This window comes from Microcebus murinus, chromosome 8 (assembly GCF_040939455.1).
Source record: "Microcebus murinus isolate Inina chromosome 8, M.murinus_Inina_mat1.0, whole genome shotgun sequence".
In the NCBI taxonomy this organism is placed as follows: domain Eukaryota; kingdom Metazoa; phylum Chordata; class Mammalia; order Primates; family Cheirogaleidae; genus Microcebus; species Microcebus murinus.
This window is the reverse complement of record NC_134111.1, coordinates 23530630-23547640: the sequence shown is the minus strand read 5'-3', so window position 1 is coordinate 23547640 and position 17011 is coordinate 23530630. Positions and strand designations below refer to the sequence as shown.

General features: G+C 33.0%; 1 protein-coding gene across 2 annotated transcripts in view; it reads left to right on the top strand.

Moving 5' to 3' along the window:
* The window catches only part of LRP1B (LDL receptor related protein 1B), a 1745675-nt gene that overhangs the window by 1171234 nt on the left and 557430 nt on the right, over window positions 1-17011 (top strand). For both annotated transcript variants that reach the window (XM_020288518.2, XM_076005497.1), the window contains exons 28-29: window positions 14917-15048; window positions 16438-16665. In XM_020288518.2, coding sequence (XP_020144107.2) covers window positions 14917-15048; window positions 16438-16665 — 360 coding nt within the window. The remainder of the gene's footprint in view (window positions 1-14916; window positions 15049-16437; window positions 16666-17011) is intronic.

The following is a 17011-nucleotide window of genomic DNA, read 5'->3' as shown; positions in this document are numbered from 1 at the left end:
CTAACTCTATGATTTATTAATTGCATGATGTTTCCTTTATCCTTAGCATAGTTTTTTTAGATACATGAGTTTAAACTATTCATGTATTATTGGATATTACTGGCAAGTTGTTTAACCTTTCCATTCCTGTTTTTTCATTTGTAAACTGGAAGTAACAACAGTAACTACATATAGGATGGAGTAAACATGAGCTTAATTATCATTTAATACAAACAATAAACATGAGTTTAACATGTGAAAAGTTCTTAGAATAATATCTTACACATAATTAGCACTGTATGTTTATATACATAAGTAAATAAAATTTTAAAAAGTAACAGTTGTTGCAATTTTATCAGTTTCCTAGCCTTCCTTTGTTGAAATTTAGGTCATATTACTTTTTATGAAACATTTTAAAACACATTTTATCATACTTAAACAATTTATAATGGCCTTAACATTATCTTTTGATATCATATAAATTTGCTAAAGAAATGCCTGTAAAAATATGAATCATGACCCTAAAGAACAATATGATTGATCTAAAAAAAAAAAAAAAATCTAGGTTGCTATGGTTTGAAAATGTCCCCTAATGTTCATGAGTTGGAAACTTAATCCCCAATGCAACAGTGTTGGCAGGTGGAGCCTAATAGATGGTGTTTAGGTTGTAAGGGTTCTGCCCTCATGAATAGATTAATGTCATTATCATGGGAGTGGGTTGTAAAAGTGAGTTCAACCCCCTATTCCCCTCTCTTGCTCTCTCTCACCCATGTAATGTCTTCTGCCATGTTATGATGCAGCAAGAAGACCCTCACCAGATGTGGTCCCTCAATCTTGACCATCCCAGCCTTTAGAATCATAAGCCAAATGAACTTCTATTCATTATAAATTACTCAGTTTGTGGTATTCTGCTATGGAGGTATAAAACAGACTAAGACACAGGTATAATATTAGGCGACTAGGCTATTAAATCTCTCTCTCCACACACTCATTTTACCATCTAACAACATTCCTATTAGGTGCAGTGCATGACATAATAAGTGTGCACCCAAACCTGTGGTTATACTAATAAAAGGGATGCTTTAAAGTTTATTTGATATGAAGTAATATTTTCTTGTTATGAATCAATTATAAAATACAGAAAAAACATAGTAGAGAAAAAAATGTACAACTATTTTCTCATCTCCCCAGGCAACAAATATTCCAACGTGTTATCTTCTGCTTGTCTCTAAATCCATTCAGGCTGCCATAACAAAATATCATGAACTGGGTGGCTTATAAACAATAAACGTTTATTTATCACAGTTCTGCAGGCTGGGAAGTCCAAGATAAAGGCACTGGTAGATTCAGTGATTGGTGAGGGCCTCTTTGTTATAGATGACATTTTCTCCCTGCCTTCACGGAAAATGGAAAGGGTCAACAAGCTCCTTTGAGCCCTTTATAAGGGCACTAATCCCATCCATAAGGGCTCCACCTTTATGACCTAATCCCCTCCTAAAGGCCCACCTATTAATACTATTACATTGGGGATTAGGTTTCAACATTGGAATTTTAGGGTGACACAAACATTCAGATCAAAGCAAGTTATTTTAGCAGTGATATTGAATAACAAAATAATAAACAAAACTATCACTATTGATAAACTATCATGTGCATTTACTTTTTGACTTTTTATCCTAAACTTTGGAATCATCTAACAAGATAGTTATTCCTACTGTATATGAGAAAACTAAGTCTCAGGAAAGTTAAGAAACCTGACTCAGTATAATAAACCTCATGTAAGGCAACACCAGTGTTCCAATGGGTGTGGCCAACTCCAGAGTCCTTGCTTCATTTCTTACACTCACCTAACCCACCCAAGCAGGTTCAATCCTGCTTAGCTTCCAAGATCAGACAAGATTTGGCACATTCAGGTGGTATGCCCATAGACCTTTTCTAAATTAAGAAAGATTTGCATCTCTTCAAACTTACAATCATACTGCCTTTTTAAATTTTGCGTCTTCCTTTTTACATGTATCATTAGCATTTTTCCTCATTTTTATGGATTCCTTATATATCTCATTTTTAGTAACCACATATTTTCACATCACATTTGACTATCAAAAATGTTCTCACATAGCCATATATTATTGGACATCTAGTTTGATTTTAGTTCATTGTTATTTTATCATAAACAAATTTAATGTATGTATTTTTTTTATATTTAGTAGTTTTCTTGTTTTTGTTTTTGAGTAAATCATATGACTGTTTTGTAGTTGACAGAAACAAATAACTGTATATAAGCCCTTCCATATAGCAATGATGTCACTGAACCATAACGATGATTGGTTCATATTCTTTTTTATATTAAGTTATTTTTAGAACAAAAATAAATATTGAATATCCATGAGGTATATATAACCTTTAGGAGATATGTATACACACACTGCCACACACACACACACACAATGTAGTTTTAGTTCTATCAAAGTTCACAGTAGAATAGAGAAACAAAACTGTAAAAACAAACAAACAAACAAAAAACACCTACAACCAAAATGCAGCCATTGATGCCAAAATTCAAAATCTAATATTAGTAAATTAAATCTAACTCATAATTTAGAGAGAGAAATGCAATATGACTAAACTAGATTTAGTCTAGAAATACTCTGGTTGAAGCAGAACAGAGGCTGAAGCCATCAGCTCATTTCTTAGCTTCCCCACTTTATTACATTTCTCTCCAGAAAAGCTCTAAGTTCTGGTTAACACATTGGAATGAACACTGTGCTGTTAGCAAAGGAGCTAATGTTAGGCATATAGTATTCCAATTATAGGAGTAACACAATAGGATTTATGTATTAGGCATGTAGTTATATGATTCAAGTCAAAATGATATTGAGGAAAGGGAAATTGGAGATGAGGTGAGTAGTTTTAGTAATATGACATCTCCTTTGCCAAAAAATAAAGCAATAAAGTTTAGAATAAAAGAAAAAAGGCACAAAGTAGTAGTTTAATTGTGATAGCTAAAAGTTGAATTGGAAATACTGGAAATTTGGAACTATTATGTAATTTCACATATAGTGTACTGTAGTTTCACATTGCTTAGGATATTTTCTTTTTATCTCTATATACTTTTGGAAGATTTAAATATATTCACCCTATTCTATCAATTAAACTAGTAACTGGGTACTTTAACCTAAATTCTCTATTTTCTACATCTCATATGTGTTGGCAATTTATAGCTTACAGCACCTACTGAATAAATACACAGGAGATTATAAATGTTTTCTTAGTATAGAGAGTAGTTATTGAAATAAATATTTTATTTACTGTTGTAACGAGCAAGTACACCAAAACTGTATGTTTCCCTTTGAATTGAAAATAAATAATTGACATTTATGAAACCATCCACTTTAACTATACTTTTTATCAATAACATGCAACTATTAGATTAAGTTTGGGGTATGTTAAAAAAGACAATAGCAACAAAAACAAAATCTCTACAATAAACATTTTTTGAATCATATGTTAGTTTTTGTTTGGATAATGAGATCTGGGCTTGCATGATGAAGCATTAAATAAAAACAGTTTTGTGATCCTGACTTTGTAATGATTAAGAAAGTATGTCATATTTTTATTATACTTTACAGGTATTAGTCTCAATCTGTGCAAAAATTTGCAGGAATAATTCTCCATCTGAGAGGTCTTCTCACTTCAAAGCCACATACCAATTATAAATCCTTACACTACCTCAGATTTCCCCTTGTCTATACTCATGGTTCACACTGTAAGGACTCTCAGCATTTATAGCTTGTATGGTTATTTAATAGTTTCCTGACTCTGTCTTATTTACTTACTTAGATTACAAAATATTTAAGGAACAAAGTGTTATTTATTTCTTTGTATCAAATATAGAGTCTGGGTAAGTCCTTTATAATAACAATATTGATAATTATAATAATAGCAACTAACATATAACTCCTCATTGCAATTTCATGAGAAAAAAGCTATTAGCAACCCAGTTTTACAGATGAAGAACCTAAAACAGCGAAATGCTAAGTAATTTGCTCAAGGTATAACAGCCAGGGGATAATGGCCTGTTATCTGAACCCTGGAAGTCTGAAGCCAGAGCTCTTGCCTTAACCACTACACCTACAGGCGGAAGACATTGAAGTCACATGTATTGAGATTCTCCTTGGAATTGTTACACCATATCACCAGATGGCAGTAAAGAGTCACATTGTATGGACACATTCTCACTGGACACACTTCTTTACCTTCTTGGAGTTTATAGTCTAAAAGGGGAACAGACTAAATGAACAATTAGAATAAATAAAATCATTATTATTATGGATGGACTTGGAATGTAAAAGTATAGAAAATGCATTTTTAAAAGTAGCAGAGTGTGGTCCTTAAAAAACAAACAAACAAAAAACCTTGAGATTAATCTAGTTTAGTTCTTTCTTCTGTCACTCACTAGCCATGTTCCCTGAGGCAAATTATTTAATGTGTGGGGTCTTATTTCCTCATTTACACTTTGAAGCCGCTACAAGTAAGGAGGGAATAAATGGGAGATAAGATTGGGCGGGGGTGGGGGGGTGGGGGGGTGGGAGGGGAGGGCGCTAGACCACAGTGGGACTTAAATGGTCTCCTTAAAAAGGAATATAGATTTTTATGCCCTAAGTTAAGTGGTTCCAATGATCTCAAACTTGAGTGTGCATTAAAATTACCTGGAAGGTTCTAGAGAGAGAGATACACACACACACATAGTTTTGTTTCTCTGGAGAGCCCTTTACTAGTCTCCTAATAGGAGTCCTTTACTAGTCTTTCTCATATATATATATATAGAGAGAGAGAGAGAGAGAGAGAGACAGAGAGACAGAGAGACAGAGAGACAGAGAGAGACAGAGAGAGAGGGAGAGAGACAGAGAAAGATTATAGGAATTGACTCATGTAATTATGGAGGACAAGAAGTTCCACAATCTGCTGCAGGTAAGTAGGAGAACCAGGGAAGCCAGTGTTGTAACTCAGTCCCAGTCTGAAGGCTTGAGAACCAGGAGGGGTAGAAGGGCAATGGTGTAATTCCACATCCAGGAGTTCCCAGGCCCAAGAAGTAGGAGTGCTAATGATGAAAGGCAGGAAAAGACAGATGTCCAAGTTCCAATAGGAAACAAATTTGCCCTTCCTCCATCTTCTTGTTCTATTTAGGCCCTCAACAGATTAGATGATGCCCACTTGTATTAGTGAGGGCAGAATCTTTGTTACTCAGTATACTGATTTGAATGCTAATCTCTTCCAGAAAACACACAGAAATAATGTTTCACCAGTTATCTGGGCATTCCTTAGCCTAGTCAAGTTGACACATACAATTAATCATCACAGGAAACTACATAGATCAGGAGGTGGCTGCTGCCAAAATCTGGGAGATGGCCATAAGAACAGAGAGCATGGTCTAGGTGAGATATACTTAAAGGCAAAGTCAATAAAAAATAGTGATAGAAGTTTGTGGGTAGGGAGCCTGAGAAGAAAAGGAAGAAGATGGGATGGCTTTAGTTTTCTGGTCTCTGTAATTGACTTTACAGCCAAAGTGTTACATAGAGACCATAGAGGATGGTTTAAGAGAAAGATCAGCAAATTGATTCTGTTAAAGGCCAAATAATAATAAGTACTTTCGGCCTTGTGGGCCATATGGTTTCTATCTCAGTTACTCAACTGATGTTGTAATGGAAAGCAGTCATATGGAAAATGAACAAGTGTGGCTGTGTTCCTATAAAACTTGGACATTTTTGGAGACTGAAATTTGAATTCCATATAGTTTTTATGTGTCATGAAATATTCATTTGGGTTTCTTTCAACTCTTTAAATAGATAGTTCATAGGACACTATTAACCTGTAGGCCATAGTTTGCTGACACCTGGCTTAAAGGATAACTGCAAAATTAAACTTTGAATATGCTGAATTTCAGATACTTCTGGGATGCAGTTGAATATTTAGGACTAAAAAGGCAAGAAAAGTTTGGTCTGGAGCTAGAGTTCTGGTAGTCTTTCAACTGTAGGTTGAAGATAAGCAGGTGGATGAGATTTCATAAGACTATTACAGAAAATGAGAAGAGGGCAAGGATAGAGCCTTGGAGAACTCCAACACTGAAGAGGAAGGTAAAGCAGAATGCTGGGGTAAAGGTGATGAAGAGATTACAGAAGCAAAGAGAGAGCACTGTTGAAAAAAAATTTTAAACTAAGGTAAGAATTTCAAGATGACAATAACCAACAGTGTTAACTTTTTCAGAGAAGTCAAGAAAAATAAAGACATAAATATATTCATTGGCTTTGGCAACCTGAAGGAAGGTGTCTGGTGATTTTAGAGGGAGCAAGTTTAGTGGATTCATTTCCATATGTCCTAGTGATCCAATATTAGTATGACTTTCAATTCTTTTTACTAAAAATTATAATTTATTAAACAATGAGACTATATTATTAAGCAAAACAAAATAAATTCAAAGAAGATAATCTTCACAGCAATTAGCTTAGTCTAGAGACAGACTGTTTGGGTTCAAATTCCGACTTTGTTATATCCTGACCTTTCTCTATTATTTATTTTTAATCTGTAAAATGAAGTTGTTACAAAGATTAAATGCATTTATCTCTTTAAAGCACTTAGAAGATAGCTGGCAAATGCTAAGTGTTGTATAGGTATTTGTAAATAAATGATAGATAGTCACTCAATTCTCTTACTCTCTTACTTTATTTTATATATTGCCACCAAATTCCCCTCCCCCAACCTTGTAAAGGGAGTTGTTTGTAAATATGGAGAAAGTATAACTTTCTTCTTTCCTATGCTTACTCTTTACCATCCACCTGCCTAGTCATTCTTCTCTATGTCCTCTCTGATCTCAAAGGTGTTTTCTTGTGGAGCTGGATTTTCTCAAGAATCTAGCAAGATTCTACCACCCTGGGTTTTTTCATTTTCTTTTTTGTTTCTTTCTTTAGTTGCTTTGATTGGAATTCTTTCTTAACAAAACTCAAAAATGTCATTTTAAATATAGTGTTGCAAACCCTTTATCTGATGGAATTTCATGGATTGGAAGATACTTTTCTCTTCTAGAAGAAATTTTTTTTCCCACCTGAACAGAATTTTCTTTAAAGGAGACTTAAATATTTGTTGGTAAAAAAAAAAAAGTACTATTTTGTCAGGAACATTTCATTTTACTTTCAAAGACAGGTTGTTTTAGATAACATTGATATGACAATATCTTTAAAAATAAAAACCATCAAAACCCAGAAATAGAATGAGACATTCCTCATGGTTACAATAATTAGACTAAATATATTATCACAATTATACTCTAAGGCAGTATATATCCTTCCATCTATTTTGTAAGGCATCCATGAATTGTTCAATGAATGAATGAATAAATCTAAATGAATAGCCTCACTTAGGTAGTATATTGGAATCTGTATCTATCCTAATCTGGAATCTGAATTCTTAGTACTTGCATGAGTCTTTTTATATCTTTCCAAAGTTAAGTTTACTCTTTGCAAAATGAGGTCATTTATTTTTATAAACAAAAATGGCCGTTAAGAAATACTTCATAAATGAAATAATGCTTTTAAAAGAGTTGGCACATTATCTAGCATACTGTGATAAAATTGTTGTTCTATTTAGGGAAACTTTAATCTTTTAATCTTTTTATTTCGTCCCACTTGCCCATTATGTTAGAACAATATGGGAGAATTGCAGGCTTTTCTTTAAAGAGTAGCTTTAACATTGAAATGATTTAAGTGCCTCTAACTAAATTAAGAAAATATTTCTATAGAAAATTAAACTTTTCTTGACAACATTTATAAGAAATCAGGATGATCTTTCTTGAAAAAGAAAAAAACTTAAAAACAACTATCTAGATTTTAAGAGTATTAGTGATATCATTGTTCCTTAGGGGACAAAGTATCACTTATGAAACCTGAAAGGTAAGAGATTTCATATGAAGCTATTAATATATTCAATTATAATTATGAGGAACATTTTTCATATGATTAATAAGGATTTTCCCCAAAAAGAAATACTCTCAGAAACATGTTTCAGCATGGTGGAGGTGAATCTCAAATATTTGTAGGTTGCTTAAGTTAGTTGCTTCAACAATTTACTACATCTAGTTCTAACTACCTGTCACATAAAGCAAATTTCTCTCTCTCTCTCTCATATGCACATATAAATGTATAAAAACACACACATATATATTAGTGTGTGTGCATCCTCTGTCCTATATATTATTAACTGTCAAAAAAAAAATGTTCTTGGCTGGGCACGGTGGCTCATACCTGTAATTCTAGCACTTTGGGAAGCTAAGGTGAGATGTAAGGATTGCTTGAGGTAGCCGGGCATGGTGGCCTACACCTGTAGTCCTAGCTCCTCGGAAGGCTGAGGTAGAAGGCTTAGTTGAGCCCAAGAGTTTGAAGTTGAAGTCAGCTATGATCATGCCACTACCCTCACGTCCAGGCAACAAAGAGACAGCCTATCTTAAAAAAAAAAAAAAAAAAAATGTGTATTGTTCTCATCACAGTTTAATAGTGTCTTCTTAGTTCATATATTTATGTACTATCAGTTGGAGATTTATTTGGCTTAACAAGCACCCTATTTTAACATGCACAATCTATAGTTATACTCCCAGATCAGGACTTCTCAATCTCTGCATTTTACACATTTGGGGCTGGATCATTCTTAGATGTGAGGAGCTTTCCTGTGAATTGTAGGATGTTTATTAGATTCCTGGCCTATCCTCATCAAGATGCCAACAGTACCCCCAGTCATGACAACCAAAAATGTCTCTATTCATTAATCACTACCACAACCACTGATTGAGAATTACCTTTCTAGATTAAAAAAAATGTTTATGACTATAAAAGCATTGTAAAAATAAAAACATCCCCGACATAAATGCTTATTCTTTCAAAGCATATGGTAAGTGAAATAAACAGCAAGTAAATTAAAATACCAGAAAGACACATCATCTCTTTAGAATGACTAAAAGTTCATTGCTATTTTAAGATATTTTTCACCCATAAATATAATATCCTATTACATGTTTATTTTTACCCTTATACAGAGACCTGTTCACAGATAGATATAGTACTTGTGGCTTTAAAAAATTTTCCATGTACAGATATCTGTGGAAGATTAGATAAGATTTTTAGACATCGTATATTCTACTTCATAAAAATAAAGTACAGTATAAAATTAATCCATAAAATGTTACTTAATTTGACGAAAGCAGTTGCTACATAACTCATAGTGCTGGTGATGAAGCTAAAGCAATGAAAACATGTCCCGGCCCGCAGGATCTTCTGTTACTCGCGGGGGCAAGGGGGACCGTGCCTGAAAGAGATGGGCGAGAGAAAGAAACGTGACCAAGCAAAGGGTTGTCAAGGTCTGCTTTACTTAGATTCTTAGTAGGTTTTATAAGCATACAGAAACAAGGAAGTAGAAACAAAAAAATAGAGTGGGGCGACGATGAGGCTTGGGTCTGGGTTAATTAGCCCCAATCAGCGTCTTATCGGTATCCTGTTTTTGACTGGTTACTCATCTCCAACCTGGCAGGTGGTCGGGAACAATTGCAGGTAGCATGCCCTGGAGCAAGCACGTCAGGGAATGCATTCTTCTCGGAGCTCTAGCTGGAATTTTCCAGGGCGAAGTCTGTGTGTAGGACAAGTCATAGGGGAGTTGAGGGTCTTTGAGGGTCCATGCCTCTAACAAAAACATCTTTTACTTGCACATATTTTGTGTTGGGTGTGTGTATTATATATGAGGAATTCACTCAAGCTCATCAACATCAAATGTTAAAATTATCATTTGAAGATGTTTGTCACAGGGAAAATAGGATTTGGGATTACTATTTAATTGTTGAGTACTTCAGAAAATTCTTTTCTTTAAAAATATTCATCCTTTTCTAAAGGAAAATTGCTAATATAGATATGCATTATTTTATTATATTAGTAATTAGTTTAATGCCAATAAAGTTTATTAACAGGATAAATATTAATTACTATCAAATATGACTACATGGGAAGGAGAAAAATCTTCCTCTAAACTAACAAACTGGACCCTGGCATTCTTCTCCTTTGAGCATGGTTTTATTGGGTAAATAAATATCGTACATATTTTGTACTGCATCAGCATTTACATATATTTTATTTGAATTTACTGGATAAAATAATTGTTTAGCTGTAAAGTATTTATTTTTTGTTGGTGAGAAATGGACTGTAATTAAGCTTAACTTGTATGAAATGCAAAATTATCTTTAATGATATTGTTTTCTTCACAGAGCATACATACATCAGCCTAGTCTGATTAAATCATTAACACTTGATTGTCCTATAAAGTATTATAGTTATGCATTATTTAATCTTTCACCTGCAGCTATGATGTGCTTTAGAAGATTAATTCACTTTCCAAATTTTTAGATTCTGCCACTTTAGAACATATATACCCACGTACATTCATGAGCATGTATATGAATTCAGATGTCCTTGAATCCAAAAGTCTAACACAATAATAGGTGCCATAGAAATTTTAGGAAAAAATAACACGTATGTATGTAGGTCACAGTTCCTGTCATATTAATACTTACTTAGCTCACAGAGTAACCAACTACAGTCCTTAGGGCTAAATTCAGTCTTCTATTTAATAAAGTTTTATTTGAACCCAGCCATTACTGTTCATTCACCTATTGTTTTATGGCTGCTTTTATGCTACAGTACTAGAGTTGAGTGGTTACCATAGAAAGCATAAGGCCTGCAAAAGTCAAATTATGTACCACCTGGCCTTTTATAGAAAAGGCTTGTCAACCTCTGGTTTAGCTGGAGAAACTGGTGCATACTGATATAAAACATATGAGTAAATGTTTGAAATATCAGAAAGTAGGACAGCAAACAATAAATTGTCTAACTGACTTGTAAAGTCAATAATTATAACTAATGTATAGTGACAGAAGAAATTAGCATTAGCTAGCTTCATTAAAAAATGTTTTATGGTGGAAAAATAAACCGGGTTATAAAGGAAGATTAATGTAAAGGTAGTAGTGATGGAATTCTAGGGGAAGCAAAGTACATAGTGTGGAGGTAGAAAAGGACAAACTATAGATATTCAGAAAATAATGAGGAGTCCTAATTTTAGCATGTACATAATGTACATAAAAGAAAAGTGATAGTTGAGAGTAGAAGAGAGGTTGGTATCTTAGAAAGAAAGATTGGTATATTTGGGGCAATATCACAGAGTACCAATTACATAGCCGTGGCAATCACTCAAAAGTCAGGAAATAAAACTTTATGTTGGAATAAGAGTGGTAAAACTAGATAGAAAATACATATTAGGGAAAAATCTGGACAATATCTGACAGGTGATTAAATGCCAGTAAAAGAAAAAGAAGTAAAAAAATGCTTTAAAGTTAAAATTTTGTGTGTGCAGAAGATGGATGACTTCTTTAACAAAAATAAGTAAAGGGTAGATCAGGATAAAGAATGTTTGACTAGTGCTGAGGAGCTTTGGGGGAAATGATAGGAAATAAGTCGGGGACTTCATGAGGTTGACAGTGGAAGGCCATCTAAAAATTTTTAAGCAACACAGATACATGACCAAGTGTGTGTTTTATTAATAGGAAGATAACTGTACTCAATGGGAAGAGATTAGATACTAACAGATTAGTTAGGAGGTTAGTCCAATAATCCATGCAGGAGACAGAAAAAACTTAAATTGGGCCAGTGACCAAAGAATTGTAGAGAATGGAGTTCAGGGCTAGGGGACAGAATCTTATCCTCCTTTGTGCAAGAACTTTGTGCCATCTATGCTCATTCCCCAGCTTTTATCCTAATGTTTAGAACAACTAGGTGCTTCATAACATTTTATTCAATGCATGAATAAAAGGTGGGTGATATTACAGGTTTCTCTAAGGTTTCATGTTTAGTCAAATTTATTTTAGATAATGTGAACTATCCATGAACCCAGTTTGCATAACTATTTTGCGTTTCATCTGTTAAGACTGTATTTCATTGACCAATCAGCTTTTCCTATCTCTTGGATACAAATAAATGGAATAGCCTTGGTCTTGTAGGAGTTTAGAACCTCTATATTGATACTGGATTTTATAATAGTATTCTTATAAATAAGATTCTTATAAAATAAATAATTGCTATCTAATTATAAAAGATTATACATATTTTAAGATTTTGTGGGGCTATATGGTCTTTACTGAAACTGCTCTATTTGATGTAGTATGACAGCAGGCAATGATAATATGAAAACTAATGCTCACGGCTATGTTTCAGTAAAATTTTATTTACAAAAACACTGGACAAGTTTTGGCTCAGGGGTCACTACTTGCTAATCCCTGCTTAATACTAAAATGTGAGTATTATGAAACGAATTCCTTAATCTGGTAATTAGAATAGTCAGCAGTGCTTGGTTGGAAAGAAACTTTTAAAAGATTTAATAATATTATTTCAAAGTGAGAAGAGATGAAAATGAAAAGTAAGAATTCTGTGTGGATTTTCTATGCTATGAAGCACAAAATATTGTGAATTATACATTATAGTGTTAGCATTATTGCAGATATTGGGCTACAAAGTCAATGTAATTTTTTACTTTAGTATGTACATAGAAATTTAATATCTGTGCTTTAAAAAGTATTTTATTATAATTGTAGGATGTAGAGAAGAGCTAGTATGATTCTAACCTAAAAAATAATGATGTTCAAAGTGAAATCCAAGTACCTACCATTAGACTGTCATGGATTATGCTTTTAATTTTCCTGAGAAATGGCATTTCCTATGTCAATATTTTTGAACAAATTTCTCCTTCTATTCCTTCCTTCTCCTCTCTTTTACTCCTTCTTTTTCCCGCTTTTCTTCTTCTTCTGCATTCTCTTGTTTTAAGTGTGGAAAATTTTTCTCTTTCTCTCTAGCCTACTAGGTAAGTCTGACTCCAGGTATCAACAGTTCTCTAATACTGCCTCTTCTTCATTCCTCTTCCTCTCCTGCAAGGTCACACCTACTCTCTTGCTTCTCTAATTTACAATTCCTTAGGCATTCCAATTCCTATTTAGATGGATTTGCAAGATAGGAAAGAACAGAATATATAGTGTTAACCCTGTGTGTCAGAAAGAATTGCCCTAAAAAATCTCTAGAACCACAGCTTCCAATCTTTTCTAACATTTGTTGTTCTTAATTAATTTCTTTAGGAGAATAAGTTGTTTCTGAGTCATTTTTTCTTTTATTTATTCTTTTTGACAAATCCAAAGAAACGTATTTCTTTTATCATCTTGATGTGACGAGTGCTAAAGGTTGCCAGAAGACACATTGAATATTTATCAAATTCAGCTAATTTATACTATCATATACTCTATAATTTTATTACATCTTTTCATCTTTACATAGATTTTCATTCTATATGCTTTTAAACCCTACAAGACAGATAGTAACTTCTGGAGGGGCAGAAAAAAATACCTTTTTTCTCCCTATTCTAGGTTCATGGCTGAGGTCATTAAAACAAAAGGCAGATTAACAAGAGAAGTATACAAACTTATTTAATACAAGTTTTACATTACAGAGGAGCCTTAATGAAAAAATGAAGGAACCCTCCCCCCCTGCAAAATAGTTAAAACCTAGTATTTCTATACTAGGTTTGATGAAGAATGGGCAGTTGTGGAGAAATATATAAGACAAGAAGGTATGATCTAATGATAATAAATTGGGGAAAATTTATCAAGGCCTGTTCAGATTCTTTTCTGTGTTCCTGTGTCTTCAGAGATAAGGATGTTCCTTTCCTCTGGGTATAGAGAGGATACCTCTACATCGAAGTCTTATGATCTGCTTCAAGGGAAGTCTAGAAAATCCTTCTTAGATTTTATGACCTGATTCAGGAAAGAAGGGGAAGGTTAGAAAGACTTCCCTGCTTCTGCCATTTTTCAATATGTTAAGGTGGTATATTTGGAGGTGACATGTCTGAACCCTATCAGTACTCTGAGCAATAGATCTACCTGTTAGGAAGATACCATTCATTACTTGAAAGCTAAAATTGTGTTAATGGGGTTAGAAGGTTGAACTCTTTTCTGCCGTCAACATAGTAGCCTGGTTCTAAAGACTTTATTCTACTAGACAGGCTCTATAAAAAATAAGATTAAAGATAATAGTGATCTACTGAAATTAAAATCCTATCCAAAAGGCATGATGACTGGGCAAGAAACACAAAAGAATAGGGCAATGATGTTATATTGCAAAATTTAATATTCAGCTCTAAATTTGAATTATCATAAGTTATTTATACAATGGACTTTTGTAAGTATGTGCATATGGAGCAAACCTTGGTCATCAAATTAGGTAAGAACAGAAAAAATAATAATAAAGAAATAGATGACTTAATAATGAAGGAAGACAGACATTTCTTGACATAGGTAGGCCTCTAATTTGAAAAATAGCAAATTATCTGAAAGAAGGGTATATATGTAGCAGCAGATTCCTAGAGAAATCTTTAAGAGTGGTATGCCAAAGCAAGAAGGGAGTCTACATGGGGGTAGTTTAGGAAAATCCACTGGAACGACATCTATTGGAACTCCCAATGTCTAGGATACAGTCTGCCTGAGTTTATTATATACTAAATACAATAATTATTTCTGATTGCTTCTCAGACTAAATCCTTAAAAAAACACTTTGCTTCTAAGGCAGTAGGATGCATGCCATTCATCTTAGAGGGAAATGAGGAACTGATCTTAGTTATCTTTGAGAAGAAAAAATGTTTTTATTAATGTAATTGCTGTGTATGATTATCTATTATTGTCATATTAATCACACTACTAATGGGTGCTATGTAGGAAACTTTACTTTGAATCATTAAGTGAATAACCCCTGTCAACCTCAGAGGTTCCCTAATACATTCTTCCTTCCTCACTGTTAATATTTCACTGTGTAATTACAGCTCCCAATCCTTGCTCAGCTAATGATGGCAAAGGCCCCTGCTCTCACATGTGCCTGATCAATCACAACAGGAGTGCTGCTTGTGCCTGCCCCCACTTGATGAAACTTTCCTCAGACAAGAAGACCTGCTATGGTAAATTTCTTGCAGTTCTTATCTAAAATCAAAATTGATTTTGATCAAAATTGTCTCGAATTATATATATTCAATATATAATCAAAATTGTCTCGAATTATATATATTAGCATTCAGATTTTACTCAAAGTAAAGCAGAAGAGGTTTTTAACATCTTTGAAAACATGTTAGGTGGTGCTGTTTCCAGCCACTATTGATGATTCATCTGCTTTGGGGGAGATTGACAAATTCTTTAAATGTATGATATGTTGCGCTTCACTATTTATTACCTTATTCATTTTTTCTTACTACTTTCTTATTTGGTGTGTTAGCAGAATTTATCTCTGCAAAACAGGAAGATTTGTAAGTGAAAGAGCATTATCAAAAAATGATGATGTAGGTAACCTGCATAACAAAGAGGTACTTAACAGCTTTAATCTCATCCTGCTCTTCTTCTAAAGCCATTTTAGCCTCATTTTCTAGGGGGTTATCAACTTGAAATTCTTGAAGGGGGAAAAATGAAGTAAAATGTATAACTGGAAAAGATTTGTTGAAAAATATTTAAATAGCACATTTAAACTAAAAATAATGAAAGTTGTGAATGAAAATCAGTTTTTATATTAATAATTTTTATTTATTTGCAAAGCAATTACTTAATTTTAGTTGCAGAAAAGAGTTTGTACTCACTAAAACTTAACTCAAGAATTTAGGTACATGTAGCTTTAATTTTACATAGTAATAACATATCTCAACAACTCCAAAGAGAACAAGAAAATAATAGAATATCTATTACTCCTATTTCTATTTGATCTGATATTTCACAAATGCAGTGCAAGAAAAGTGCCTATGGAAGTAAAAATTATTCTGTGCCTCTCAATGTTAGTTATTACACATTTACAAACATTTACAATAAAAGCATGTTTTAAATTATTTGAATCTTAATTTTTATAGGGGAAATGAACAGGATTTTTAAAAGCAATGTTTATGACATCTTATTCAATGACAGTATAGGAAAAATATTCTTAGATTCCTTTGAAATGCATTTTATGCAATGCAATATTGTTATAATTATGTGCAAAGAACAAATATGGTTTTGACATTCATGGAGTTCATGTATTATAACAAATTTGTTTGAAATTCTAAGATCAAATTGTTTACTGAGAATTTCTTGGCATTTCTAGCTAAATAAAAATGATTATTTCATGATAACTTATTTTACATTTGTTTCCATTAAATACCTGAATTTAAAATTGATAAATTTTTTTCTGCATTAACATTTCCATCAAATATTGAATATGATTTTCTGGGGTCAAAATGTATTAAATCATCAACAAGTAATATTTTAGAATTTCTAGGCTATTTCAACCTCGTCAACTTTATAAAAGAAAACAATTTCTGTTTCTTTTTCAGAAATGAAAAAATTTCTTCTTTATGCAAGGCGTTCTGAAATCAGAGGAGTGGATATTGACAATCCGTATTTTAACTTCATCACGGCCTTTACAGTACCTGATATTGATGATGTTACTGTGATAGACTTCGATGCATCTGAGGAACGTTTATACTGGACAGATATTAAAACACAAACCATTAAACGGGCTTTTATTAATGGAACTGGGTTAGAAACTGTTATTTCAAGAGGTAAAAGATTTCAGCGTTACAACCTAAAAAGTGTTTGTTGTTCGATTGGTAATAATCACAAGTCTCTTTTATATTCTTTCTCTATTATTCAACTCTCTATGCTGCTAATTGAAAATAGGAATTGATTAGAAATGTAATAATATACCACATCCTTACCATTGTAGAATAGTATAATTAAATTGTGCGTAGCTGACTAATAATTAGAAATTTACTTTCATGAATAGAAAAAACTTCAGAGTGGTTTTCCTTAAAATTTACAGATTTCTAAATAAACAGATTTAATGGCTCTTTTTTCTAATGGGGAGATAGTTTACACTTGCAGAGAGAAAATATAGGATGTTTGAAA